General features: G+C 47.0%; 2 protein-coding genes across 2 annotated transcripts; both read right to left on the reverse strand.

Moving 5' to 3' along the window:
- Positions 1–928: 928 nt before the first annotated feature.
- On the reverse strand, positions 929–4,688 carry LOC117849647 (uncharacterized). The gene is made up of 3 exons (XM_034731268.2): positions 3,804–4,688; positions 1,626–1,709; positions 929–1,530 (listed from the first exon to the last, which is right to left on the reverse strand). Exons 1-3 carry the CDS (start codon positions 3,955–3,957, stop codon positions 1,241–1,243), a joined length of 528 nt encoding a protein of 175 aa, XP_034587159.1. The 5' UTR covers positions 3,958–4,688; the 3' UTR covers positions 929–1,240.
- A 276-nt stretch (positions 4,689–4,964) lies between these two features.
- Positions 4,965–6,859, reverse strand: LOC117849646 (disease resistance protein RGA2). The gene has a single exon (XM_034731267.2). The coding sequence runs from the start codon at positions 6,575–6,577 to the stop codon at positions 4,997–4,999; it is 1,581 nt and encodes a 526-aa protein (XP_034587158.1). The 5' UTR covers positions 6,578–6,859; the 3' UTR covers positions 4,965–4,996.
- Between the last annotated feature and the right edge of the window lie 6,915 nt (positions 6,860–13,774).

Consider the following 13,774-nt stretch of genomic DNA (forward strand, 5'->3'; position numbering starts at 1 on the left):
CTTATTCATTTTGAGTGGTGGTGACGGTATTCATACCATCAGTCCATCACTGCCAACTCCATTGTTTTAACATTTCAAGTAGCAGAGATGACTAGAGCTAGTGGGAACATGTGTGTCCAGAATAACAGCAACAGGGAACTGGTATTATGTCTTCTTCTGTTAGGAATGAAATAAAAAGAGAAGAAGCGCCATCGTATTTTAGTGGGGAAAAGCATATTCACTTGGTCCCAAAGAAATTGCTTTAGTTCTATTCTATCCTCTCAAATTTGACCGAGAAGAGTATCAGTATTTATGACAACAAATAGGTATACTACAATGATACCTACTATTTGCCATCACAAATATTGGTATTTTTAACATAAACTTGGTCTAACCTTAAATGATTTGACTTAAGATAAAATTAGAATAGAAAATGGAGGGAGCACATTTTTCCTATTTGGAGAAGCCTAACTTATAACATTGGTGGAGTCATGAACTGCTGGTGGGCTTTCTGAAGCTGTTCAGCCTGTGGGCCATTCTGAATTTGGGTCTGACACTAATGCCGCACACAGTGGCCCAGCATATAAAACCTGTCAGTCGCCTAAGGTTGAATTCTCTATTTTCTTGCAAGAATTAAAAAAGAAGAATTCTCTATTTTGGTCTAGTGGTCCAATGGAGGTGCGGAGGAGGAAGCTGCCAAGCTGGCACTGGGCGCCAGTGCGCCACGATTCCGGCAAGGCGGAAGCGAATGGGCTGCAAGCCCTGCAACCGTACATGGGCTTTGGTGGGCCTGTCTCTATGTAAGCTGATTTCGGAACCATGGCATCACTCAGATTAGTTTCAGAAACAGCCCAATGTCCATTGCATGAAGCAAAAGATAACGAGAACTGAAATTCTTCACAGAACTGATTCTCTGGCCCAACGGGGAGTTCTCTGTAGCAAATAGCAATTCGCAGGGAAGTCATCAAATCCTTCATGCTTCCCTTCAATAAACCCAGGCTCAATACAGTGCTATATCACTTTGTTCTCTACTGCCATTTTTGACAGTTTCAATACAGTGCTATATCGTTTATATACACATTTTAGATTTCCAATTTTTTTTTCTCGCAGCTGTTCCATGAGGCATAGAACAAAGTGAAAGCTGCAATTCCCAAGAGTCCAAAAGAAATTCTGCTTTGGTAAACCCAGGCTCTGCCATTCCATCGCCATCCACATCCAACGGCCACCAGTCCACCACCACCATGGCCGTCGATCACTTAACCTAGCCCCTGCTCCTCCTCCCGCTGCAGCTGATGGCCCGCGCGAACTGCGGCACGCAGCACCGGTTGGCCTCCTCGGCGAGGCGCAGTGAGTCGGCCCTGGAGAGGTCGCCGGGGCCGTCGCCGTCGTCTTGCGGCTCCCGCAGCAGGTCGCCCAGCTTCCTCATCTGCGGGGCGGGTGGCTTCAGGGGCTCCGCCTTCAGGATCGCCCCCAGCGTCGGCAGGTTCTTGTTAGCTGCGTATGGCGCGATCCGGCTGGTTTGCGACGAGAACGATCTTGCAGGGGTCAGATCTGACGATGCAGGAACCAAATGGCACTACTGGTTAAATGGAACGTCTGAAATTTTTAGTACAAGTCATATCTGTGGCCAGATGGTTCATCATTACCTCCATTGACGCTGTAGAAATCATCCTCGCAATCCGATTCCAACCAAGGGGTGGCTTCAAAGAACGTTTCATCTCTGCTGCTACCTGCAAAAGATTTAGTGAGGCAAAATGCAGAGGCAATGATCACAATTCAGTTTGGGCATGACCATGGCAGTGACATAGAATGGGGCACGGCTGGGCGTCGCTGACGGGGCCGCTGAAGGCGACAGTGTCACCTGTCGCCCTCAGCGAGCACGCGGCCCACCACCACCTCCAGGCCACCAAAATGGCCCACGAGGATGTCGTCTTCCTCCTCCAGTCGCTCCTGTGCCGCCGCTCCACTCCTCCTCACCCCCGCGCCACCCTCCTCCATCGTCTCCGGCGGCTCTCGCTGCCAGATTTGCCACCACCCAGAGCCTGGATGCTTGCCGTCACTTCCCCGCCTCCTCTGCCACCCACCGGCTATCCTCCGCCACCTACGGACGGTGGCTCCTATCGCCTCACCGCCCCGCCCACAACCCGTTGCCGCCGCCCAAGGCCCTCCCTCTACAACCGGAGGTCATAGGAGACCCCAACCCTGACAACCCGAACCCCAAAGCCCACCTCGAACCCTAACCCTACTGGCGGCGAGCCCCTGACCCCTCCGCCACTTTAACCTGGCTCCACCAGGACCTCATCGATCTCCAAGGGGAGGGGAGGCGGCGCACTGACGGAGGAAGAGGAAGGAGCCAGATGGAGGAAGAAGAAGGATCCGACAGGTGGGACCCGTGGACCTGTCGCTGGCAGGTGGAACCGTTGCATATGCGACGGATAGTTATCTATGCGATATATAGTCGCGGCACATAGAATGAGAGGAATCGAACAATCACTAGTTCAACCGTGGAAAACGGCAGGCAACCAAATCATGATCACAATGCGGTCTAGGCGTGAAAGAGCGGCCGTGTTTCATGATGAGAATTCGTTTCAACTGCCAACGGAGATAATCGCGCACAAATTTGTGGAGGACCTCGTCTCTGTCTCCTCTAATAAAGGCGAATGCAGTGCACATGTGTTTGCGCCACTTCTCTTAGCATCAATAAGAGATGCAGAGGAATGTCAACATTTCATCTGCCCCAAAAGGATAGCATGATGATGGTTTCCTTTAATATGGGGCCGGAATTGAAACGTATGGAAATAAATCAGCATCATGTATGCAGTTATCTGGTTGTGAGGTGGTTATAGTGTCCTATCAAGGTTTGGTTCTGGTTGTCCTGAAAATCGCAGATGATATTTATAAAGCGTGTACAATGCGAAATTGCGAATGTATACCGCGTAATGCAAGCCAAAATTATAAAAAATTTAAAATCAATAAAAACTGCTATTTAGGGTCCAGAACTATGAAATATGATAACATATATGTATAAATGTGATTGACAGTTGGCTGTCGGAATCATGGCCAAGCAGGCTACTGCTTTGTTGTACACACGTGGCACAAATCAGTGGTCCATTTTACGACACAATCAGTGCACAAACTGTTGGGATTTGTTTAAAACATATGAATAATACCTGAATTCATTAACTTCCTTGATACTCCAATGTGCTATAACTCTGTTTAGTATAATCGCGACAAAGTTTCATAACAAGCATATGGTTTCAGCCAATTGCTGTAAGAAATGTGGTTGTGACCTGAACTTTTTCAAGCAATACCAAATACGTACCATGCTGTGTTCGTATTTGATCATTCAGCTTTTTGAACTGCTGAAATCTCCATACTTTTTCTTATCCTCGACAAAAAGATACTGCTTTGTTAACATTATTATTCTGTTCTATTATTAAGAAACGTGGAAGGAATAAATTATTTTCAGATTAATTAGTTTGCATATAAATAAACGAAAGTGCTTTAAGATTGTTGCAAACAGCCCTTTCGAAATAAACTAAGAAACATGGAAGCACCATATTAACGAGCCAGCTGAATCTTAACCTCTGATTCATTTAATCAAATTTTAGAAATAAGTGGTAGTTTCATTTCATAATAATAGAACACTGTATCTGTATCATTCATAAGCAAATTTAAAATACCATTCAGAAAAATCATTCCTACACCACCGCAATAGCACAAGCGTGCATACTGAAAACATTCCTAAAAACGCAAGAACAAAGAACACCTCATGATCCACACTACTGCACAAGAACTGAAACACTGCAGGTAGATAACATTACCTCCATCGATATCTCCGAAGCCGGTATCTGGCACCACCTGCCTGCTGTTGGAGCCAGCTCCTCCTCCATCAATGACCTTCCTCTCTCCATTCTGCCATGGAGCAGCGGAGCCCTTCTTGGCCTTGTTGGAGCTCTTGCCTCTGCGAAACCTCATGCCTCTGTGTGCTCCGTACCTTGGACGGCTACTATGCAAGGTCAAACATGAGATGATCTCACAGGAGAAGTGAGCTAGAGAGAGAGAGGGGGGGAGAGGGAGGGAGGGAGGGGAGAGAGAGAGAGAGAGAGAGAGAGAGAGAGAGAGAGAGAGAGAGAGAGAGAGAGGACTAGTTGACTCAGAAGGAAATTTTATACAATTGAGTGGCTGAGTGGACCATTAGGGTTGATACTAGGCAAAGAAGCAGGATAAACGGATCTGACTCGTGGTGTGTGCAAGAGATGAGATGCAAATAGATATTATATATGCATATATACATATATGATTCTCACTTTGAGTGTGTAGGAGTTGCAGTTTGGGCAAGGCATGGGAATGGGATGGAGCATGAGAACATGGATGGGTATTTATGGTTGGATGCCTTGGAAGCTAACCAATCATTCTGGAAGAGTATGTGGACATGGACTGGGAACCACTTCTGAATGTGGTGCTCTTAGTAGGGACCGGTTCAGTTCACTGATAAATTGTAGGATGAACTGACCGTGAAAAGGGTGCAGGTTCACCGAGGAAACTATTGCAATGTTGCAGCTTTGCTTCTTCTTTTTTTACTTTTTCTGGAGGAAAGGAACCTTTTTTTGTGCGAGAAAGAAACTCTGGATTTTTGGTTCGTTCAAAAAAGAAACTCTGGATTTTGACTCTGAACATTCTGAAACTGCAAACCCTTGTATGACTATGTGTACATATGAGGTTGTCCGGACCTCACTGGAATTTTTGGTATCATGAAAGCTAAAATTTCCAATTCCCCACTTCTTTGGAACTGTTATATGTCCTGCTCATCTTCATAACTAAGATTTCGGAAAGCAGGTGATCATCACTGGTCCAAGGACAATCTGATTGAAGTCGATAAGTACCTTACACTTATACGGAATCTTTTGAGAGCAGATTACTCTGAAAATGAACCAAACAGAAAGACAGGCAAAGAATACTTGGAAAACACATACATATGTACATGAGGAAACAAAGAAAGATCATGGATAGCTATTTAGAGATCATCCAACAAGAAACTAGATGAAACCATAGTGCGCTCGCAACAAATGTTTCCTGAGCCTATAGTGCAAGAAGCAATGTAGTAATTGTTATAGAACGGCATCACCGACTTGCACAAAAGTACTCTGGCAAAGCTGACATTATCTGCTAAGCTAGTCTCTGAGGCACGAGGTTCACACAGATCCTGAAATCTGGGCAACTCTATCTGTGAGGCAAAGGGAACCTTGGAAATGTTCACCTGGCACACGTTCACATGATTCGGCAGCAAGTTCTCGGACAAATCTGCAATGTATCCCATGCCATCACCGAGCATAGAAAGACCCCCAATGTTGCTCCTCAGGACCTTAAACCAAAATCTGGGATCTGGATGGTCCTTGAGCAATCCTCCGACAATCTTCGCTCCAAAGAAGGACCCGTTCAGTTTCCTCGCAATCGCCTTGCCTGCCCTCACCAGCCTTGGATTCTCCTCGAGATCCCTGCCTGCAAACGCGTGCGCCTTGAAGAAGAACCAGTACTCCGGGATGGGCAGGACCTTGAGCACGATCGGCTCCACCGTTCCCAAGGTCGAGACACGCCTGTTGTTCGTTGTGAAGATCACCTTGCTCCCCTGTTCCGCACACCTCAGTTTCAGCAGGAGCTCTTGAAGCTTCTGCTTCCTGCACATGTCGACGCCCTCGAACACGACCAGGAACCTCTTGTCGTGGCAATGTCTCTTGATCCACTGCAGTGGGTCGTTCAGACTTAGCTGAGCATCACCAATGACATGTTTGGACCGGATGGCAACTGCTGTGCCTGTTTCCCTCGTCGCCGCGATAGCATAGGTACATGAGAAATTGAAGAACATGATCACAGAAAAGTGCCTGCGCACCCTGTCATCGTCGCAGGAGTGTTGAACCAGGGTTGTCTTCCCGACTCCGATAGCGCCGACAATCGGAAGCACATCCAGCCCCCCCGGAGAGCGACCTTCATTGTTATGCAGTAGGAAGTTGATGATCCTCTGTTTCTCCACATGCCGACCGAACATCTGGCCGTCGATGAAGATGTTTGTAGGCAGGGGCCGGCCGATCGGATTGAAGCCTTGAAGGAGCAAGATGAATTCCCCAAGATCACCAGAGACCCCTTGCAAGCTCTCCAGAACCCTATCGACCTCATCGGCGGCACCGATGAGATCGCAGCGCGACAGGACCTTCTTCATGGCACCTGCAGCGACCCGCATCCGCTTTGCGGGATTGAACAGGGACATGGAGGAAGCTTGTGGTTGTGGAAGAGGTACCTGCTTGGCATAGGAGTCCTTGTCCTCATCAAGTTCTTTCCGGTCGCCGCAGCTGATCATGTCGAGCAGGTACCGGCCCTGGTACTCGCCGTCGATGAGCTCCGAGAGCCACTGCAGGACGCCGTCGTTGATGATCTGCCGCGCTTTGGCCTCCTCCACCGCGCTGTGGATCCTGACGAGCATGTGGCATATCCTTCGCAGCTTGGCCTCGGTGCTCTGTTGGTGGCTGAAGCGTCCTGTGAGGAGGGAGATCACTCTGCTGACGGCGTCGCCTATGACGGCAGAGACGATGGTCTCCGCCATGGCGATTTTCTTCAGCAGCAAGGGAGGAGGAGATCGATCTGGGAGGTTTTCAGGAGAGCGATCTGTTTGGACTCGGTCACTGGTCTGAGCGGAGCATAGAAGGTAACATATGTTGGCGGGAAAGCGACATGAAAGGCTCAAGTGGTGTGGCAGAGGTAGAATGGCTGGTCATTCGTGGTGGTCATGCTCATGACACGACACGGCAGACAATTTGTTGGAGGAACTCCTTCTGTGATGTCACTACCAGGCACACGCAGTAGTAACAGGACCTCACCCCCCGGTGACAACTTTGCGCAACTCATTCGGCCCAGACACGGAGGAACCGTAGGCAGCTGGGCCTCCTCAGCCCATGAACCCTCCGAACTCCCTGCCAAGACCCAAGAGGTCCCCAATGCGCGTCGTCTCTTATCCAGCCCCTGATGCGAGGTCAAAGCCATCGGCCCCACCGCGCCACGCCCCGTCGACCTCGACCTCTTAACTTCCAGAAGTTTTTTTCCCAATCGACGTCAAGTGTTTGAGATTCGTGTGCTTAATATTGATCGTCGGATGCCTAGCACCCATCCATGCGCCCCCGCCGCCGGCTAGCCGTCGGCCCCGTCGGCCCCCACGGACGCGCTGCCCCACGCGGCGCTGACCCCACGCTTCTGCGGCGCCGCCGTTGGACGCGCCGGCCACTGCTCGTGACGGTGCCACCCTGCTCCCCGCGGACACACCGATCATGCCGCCACCCCTGCAAACGCGAAGCCCCACGCACGCCGGCCCCACCGATGTCCACTGGCTCCGCGGTCGCGTGCGCTCCCCGCAGGCTAGTCCCGCTGCTGTCTGCTTCTTCCACGGGCGCGCATGGCGCGCAGGTGGGTGGGCTGTCCTAGGTTGAAGAAGAACAAAAAATGACGTCTTCAAAATGTTGATCTTTTCGTAAAAAATATACTGAATCTATTTGATCAGATGTTGAAATAGATTGGAAAAAATATGAATGTTGACCAATATTGCCATAAATGTTGAATCTAGTATTTTCGTTGTTGATCTAATTTTAAATAAATGTTGAATATGAGGTAAAATGTTGAATTTGTTGTGTTAAAATATTAAATTAATTTTTCAACTGGATCTACTGGGTTTGAAAGTTGTGTGGCTTAACTAGCTTCCGAAAGTCACATAGGAGTCCCCCGAACGCTAGTGAAACGTCCCACATAAGTAGAGACTAAATATGATACAAATATTGTTGAATATGAGGTAAAATGTTGAATTTGTTGTGTTAAAATATTAAATTAATTTTTCAACTGGATCTACTAGGTTTGAAAGTTGTGTGGCTTAACTAGCTTCCGAAAGCCACATAGGAGTCCCCCGGACGCTGGTGAAGCGTCCCCACATAAGTAGAGACTAAATGTGATACAAATATCAGTCCCAGATGGCTGATAACACATTTATTCAACAGATGGTTCAAAAACCGTACAACTTCCGAAGGAGCGGATGGGCAAGCCACACCCAAAGGAGAACTAAACCAACAACGATACAGATCCAAGTTGCAGTCCAGTTGGACCCCGGGCTGCAATCGGAACTAAGCGACAGCGGAAGCATTCTGCAAAGGCCAACACCACAGGCAGCGGAAGCATTCTGCAAAGGCCTACTACTCGAAATCCTCGGCGATCGGGTTTTCCTCTGAAGCAACAAAACAAGGATGAGTATAAAAGTACTCAACAAGTCCAACCTCAACCACGGAGGGGGAAACAATCAAGAATATGCACAGGATATAACAAGAATATGGATAAGGCTTATTTGCATTAAAGCTAGATTTTCAACACATGCAAGGGTTCATTTTTGAAACGGTTTTCACAAACCGAATTATTAAGTGGGGTTGATCCTACACAAAGGATCCAAGTTTTAGTGCTATTGGACTCCTCGTCCACAATAGCTCACGGCACAATTGCCGGACACTTCCAAAATTTAACACACGCCATGAAAATTATCCATCTCCAAGCACTAGTTATGTGACCTAGCCGTAACTCGTCCAATGCTGTGGACACGGCTACCCGGATAGGTTTTAACTCTACAGAGGTTGTACACTTTTCCCACAAGTAGGGTACCGCAGCACGATCACCATAGTGTCGGTGCAGATCCTATCAAAGCCATTACCCACCTTAGCTAAGATTGAATAGTCAACACGGAAGCAACCAAGGGGTTAATAACCTACCAACAAGGTCTTAACCAGGATCTAAGTTCACACAGTTATTAATCCTTCTCCATGGTCTCCCGTTGCTCACCAGCTCACCTTATGACTATCAGACTAACTAGTGGGATTTATGCTAAGCCGTTGCCACATACAATGGTCGAGTGGTTGCACGATGGTTGGGTTAGGTAAGATAACACATCAACTCGGTCCTTAACCATGACAAGATGGATATCTCCCAACTTTGCTCAACCACAAAGGTACGAGCCCAACTCATTAGCATTTCACACAAGAAACACCCATCCATCTCATCTAAGCATTTCTTTCCTTTATTTTCGGAAACCCATTTTTCCTTTTAAAAACACTCACACATTTATTCTTTGACGAAACATATTGTAGTTATGATCGAATTGAGTAATAAGGCCCTAAGCATTCTAGCAGTAATTATCATCCAAACAGAGCAAGTCATGTTTAGAGATAATTATAGGACAATCAAGGAATAATCATAACAATCAAGGGGTGGCTATCCAATCATATTTTAGAGGTAAAACAATATGCAATTTATAAAAACAGGCCAATAGGTTGTGTTTGAAAAACTAGGATAAATATGCATCAAAGGGTGAGATTGGACTTGCCGTCCTCAAAGCCTTCCGGGAGTTCCTGCTTGCGGTGCTCGTCTTCGGGCTCGGGCTCGCGGTCAAACTCCTCGTGCTCCTCCTTGGGTACTCCGCAATCTACGACACACACAAACGAGCACACAATAAATAAAAGAAAATTAAGGTTTTACCCGTTGAGCTTTGAACAGAGAATGCGAACGAAAAATTGAAGGAATGAGTATTTTCATGAAATTTGGAGATGCCTAGGCGGAAGTATATTGGAGGATGTCGTGGTCGAATTTGGGATTAATTGGAGAAAGTTTGGAGCATGAAATGACGAGTTAACGGAGTGTTAGGGGCTTAAAACAAGGTTTAGGACTAAACTGCGAGAACCAGGGATCTATTCGCGAATATTTCTGGAAGGTGGAAGGGCGTATTTGTGAGATATCTTTGAGAGAGGTGGGAGGGCCGGTTTGTGAATAGGGAAAAATAGGGGGTTAGATCGAAATTGAAGGGAATCTTTCCTTCTGCTTCCTTGAATCGGTACAGGAAGTTGGAGGGGGAGGGGAAACCGGTGGGGGGGGCCGGCCGGCCGAGGCACGACGGCGGCGAGCCGAGTGGCGGGGGAGGTAGAGGAGGGTGAGGGGATCCCATTTGAAGCCTCACCTCAGCGAATCGGAGATGGGAAAGGGGGGGTGTCGGGCGTGCGTGGGGTGGCGGCGGAATGCCGCGAGGGGCGGCGGTGTGCAGGGAGCAAGGGGCGGTGCCGGCGGTCTGCAGGGGGGGCGGCGCTGGTGGGTGTCGGGGAGGCGGCAGGGGCTCGGCCCCGTTTATAGGCGGTGGGAGGGGGGTGGGGCGATGGCGCACAGGGGCGACGGGGCCAGCGAACTTTCAATGGCGGCCGGAGTTCTCGGCGGGTGGCGTGCGGGAGGGGAGCTCTGCGTGGAGGGTGTGGTGGGGCCGGCTCGGGCGGCGAGGAGCACAGTGACAAGCAGGCTCGAGCGGCGCACCGGCGAGCGAAGGCCGGCGCTCGGTCAGGGCCAGCAGGCGCGGTGCGAGCGGCGTGCGGGGCGGTCTGGGCGAGCGGGCGTGGGGCCGGGGTGGCATGTGGCAGGGTGGCGCGCGCCGGGCGGTGGGCGGCCGGGAGGCTGGGTGGGCTAACGCTAGCGCCAGGTGCTAGGAGCCGCGGGAGCGCGCACCAGGAAGGAAGGAGAGGAAAGAGAGAAGAAGAAAGGAGGAAGAAGGAAGAAAGAGGAGGGAGAAAAAGAAGAAAAAAAAGGGGGGAAAAGGGAAAGGGGAAAAAGGAAAAAAGGAAAGAGAGGGGGAGTCGGCGAAAAGTGCAGAATCGGTCGGGCACGCGCGACGGATTTTGATGGGCACGCGGTGAAATTTGCGGAGGGAGAAAAAGATGACTGTCGGCGTTGGGTGCCGGGACGGCAGGGTCGTCGAGGAGGAAAAGATTTCGGGAGCTCAACGGTTGAAAGATTTTGAAATGAATTTTTAGCGGGTGATTTAAGTTAGTAAATTTTACGGATGTTACAGCTGGAGACCCTACACCAAAACAAGGTGGCGGCGCACTCGGCGACGGGCCATGTGGTGGAGGCGCTGCTGAGGTGGATGTGATTGTTATAAATTGGACCCCAGATCCAATTCCTATCCAAAAACAAGGTGTGAAGAAGTTGTAGATAGATCCTGCTTCCCTCTTCATAATAGACATGATCACCATAGAAGGAACATAAGAGACAAGTATGTGAGGGAGCTATGCATATTCTCATTAGTCCTTTGGTATTACACATATAGCTCCTATATATAGATATAGCCTTCAAGGCACATCTAGTAACCTACAATGCACTACATGGCATTAAGGTATGAGCCCACTCATATCCATAGTGGAGAATTTGTAACCGTCCTCCTTGGGTGAATACTGTGACCAATGCATGCCTCAATAAAACTCCGAAAAAACCTAGTGGGAAAAAATTGGAGAAAGAGTACATTGTTCTCGCTTAATGCATTTGCACATTGTTGCCTCGTTAAAAATTTTACGTGAGAAATTTTAGGAAAACTCACTAAGGAAAAAAAGAGTAGAACATTTGTCTTTGAGACAATATTCTCTAAAATCATGAACAAAGGGCTAACGTTTGGAAAGAAATAGCCTCCTAAGCCATGCAAAATGTGTCGTGGAATACTTTCTGCGGGAAGTGTATATATATAAAGACACAACAAACAAATTATATATCATTGGATCATTTCATGATCCAGATCACATCTTTCTTCTGGAACTCATGATGTAAGGATATGGAGTACCATAATTATTAAGCTCATATTCATTTGTAGGTGTCATGATAGAACCTTCAAATAACAATTAGAATCCAACCATTAAGTTAATACCAGTAGGTGTCATGATTCGGGAGCACGGGCGGTGGCAGGCGGCCAAGAGCGCGGCGGGCGGAGCAGAGCGGCACCAAGGCGGACGCTAGTGGCGGCGGTCGGGCGGAGGTGGAGCGAGGCCGGAGGCGGGCGGCGGAGGGCGGGAGGTGGAAGGGCGGAGGGCGGCGGCGGCAGAGGGCGGTGGAGGGGCAGAGGCGGGTGGCGGAGGGCGGGTGGAGGCCGGCGACGGTAGGCGGCGCGGGAGCCGAGGCGGGCGGAGGGCGCCTAGTGCTTTTTTTTTAACTTTTCTCGAAATTTTTTAGTCTCGGTCGGTAATACTAACTGGGATTAAATTGGGTCTTTAGTCCCGGATGGATCCCCTTTTATCTCCAAAAATTTATCCTGAATGGCTTTTAGAGAGATTTGGCCCCTACCAACCGGGACTAAAGCCAGGTTTCCAGTAGTGTGGAAAAAGAAGTAAAAACATTATTGACATGGTTGTTTTGGAAGTATGAAAAAAAATGTTTGTTTACTATGTAGTACTGAAACAAATGTTGTTTTTATTCATCTACTTCTTCACTAAGCTATATTAATCATGTTTTCTTACACGCCAGGATTGTTGGAAGCCCAAACTTTGGTTAAAATATCATATCCAATTATTATTTCCTTCTTATTGTCGTGTTGGAAGATGCATTGCTAGATGGCATTTTACCCATTTCGTTTTTATGGATGCTTGTACGCAAATACATTGTATTAATTGTGGGTGATTATTATACCTACTTTTGTATTGAGCAATGCCATTTTTAAGTCAATAATTTTACTTTGCTACACATATATTTTTTATTACATATTATATTAATATAAAGTTTTTTGCTAAAATTTTTGAAAAGAGTACTGCTACACAATAGTTTCTACTCGGACAGTGTTACAGCGCGACCGGTCACACGGACAAGCGATTGCACGACCCCCTGTCATCTTCTGCCACTTACTTCGGTTGTCTAGCAAGCAAGCACACGCTGGTTCGAAGGGAATAGAACCTATCTCTTTCCAGCTACATCATCATGGTTGACATCATCAAGGGATTTTGATTTAATTTTTTTGATCGCCCATAACTCTAACATGAAATGTCCGTTTTCAAATCCTTTTACACGGTTTTGTTCCTCATAACGAAATCTACAAAACAAGATTCATATTCAATATGTTTTGAAGCATTTTTATGTGACAAATATTTTATATTGATTGGACATAGCAACTTTATGTACGAAGTATATAACAACTTAGGTATGAAAACTTATGTACATATCAAGAGACAAAATTAATAGATACAATGTAACATCTTAATTATGTAGAGGTAATCTATCAAACTTTTATAAAGAATGTGTAACCACATATACTATATGTCTATTCATCCAGTAGTAAATTTATGTAGAGACAAATGTACCAACTTATATATTAAAGACTGTATAATAATTTGCATGCAAAAACCATAACAACTTATGTAGCATGTTTGATATCACAACCTATGTAGAGATAATGTGGCATCCTATGTAGATAATTTAGATAGGCAATAACATGAGGGTAAAATTTATAATTTATGTACATCCAAACTATAAGGCATGTACATTCAAATTTCATTGTATGCTTGATAACAAGTTATGTTGTAATAATGTATCAATTTTTGGAGATAATTTGACAACTTACGTAGGTACTCTATGCATGCAACAATTTTAGGTAAAAGAATATATTGGTAGTAACCTATGTATATATTTGTTGATAGATTTACACATAAATTGCTACGCACTTATACAGAAGTAGCTACTACACATTCAATATAAGTCATTAGTGCATAAAAATTATTCCGAAACATATGCATCATGGGTCTAATCTTGTAGATGTCATGGTAGAAAATCCAGGGGTGTGATCGGAATTGAGAATGGAAAATTTTAAGAGACGGAAAAAAAATAAAAACATATGGCCCGCGGCAGCCCAGTATCATTGCCTGGTCGAAGTTTAAAGCCCAATTGCTTATTAATCTCTGTAGCCAAAGAACGAAGAGAAGCCCACTTC

This window comes from Setaria viridis, chromosome 3 (genome assembly GCF_005286985.2).
Source record: "Setaria viridis chromosome 3, Setaria_viridis_v4.0, whole genome shotgun sequence".
NCBI classification, from domain to species: Eukaryota; Viridiplantae; Streptophyta; class Magnoliopsida; order Poales; family Poaceae; genus Setaria; species Setaria viridis.

Coding starts and splice junctions, on each gene's coding strand:
- LOC117849647 (XM_034731268.2), bottom strand. CDS start 3,957: ATGAGGTTTCGCAGAGGCAAGAGCTCCAACAAGGCCAAGAAGGGCTCC. Junction 1,710..3,803: donor CTTCGGAGATATCGATGGAG/GTAATGTTATCT, acceptor AATCTTTTGCAG/GTAGCAGCAGAGATGAAACG. Junction 1,531..1,625: donor TTTCTACAGCGTCAATGGAG/GTAATGATGAAC, acceptor CTGCATCGTCAG/ATCTGACCCCTGCAAGATCG.
- LOC117849646 (XM_034731267.2), bottom strand. CDS start 6,577: ATGGCGGAGACCATCGTCTCTGCCGTCATAGGCGACGCCGTCAGCAGA.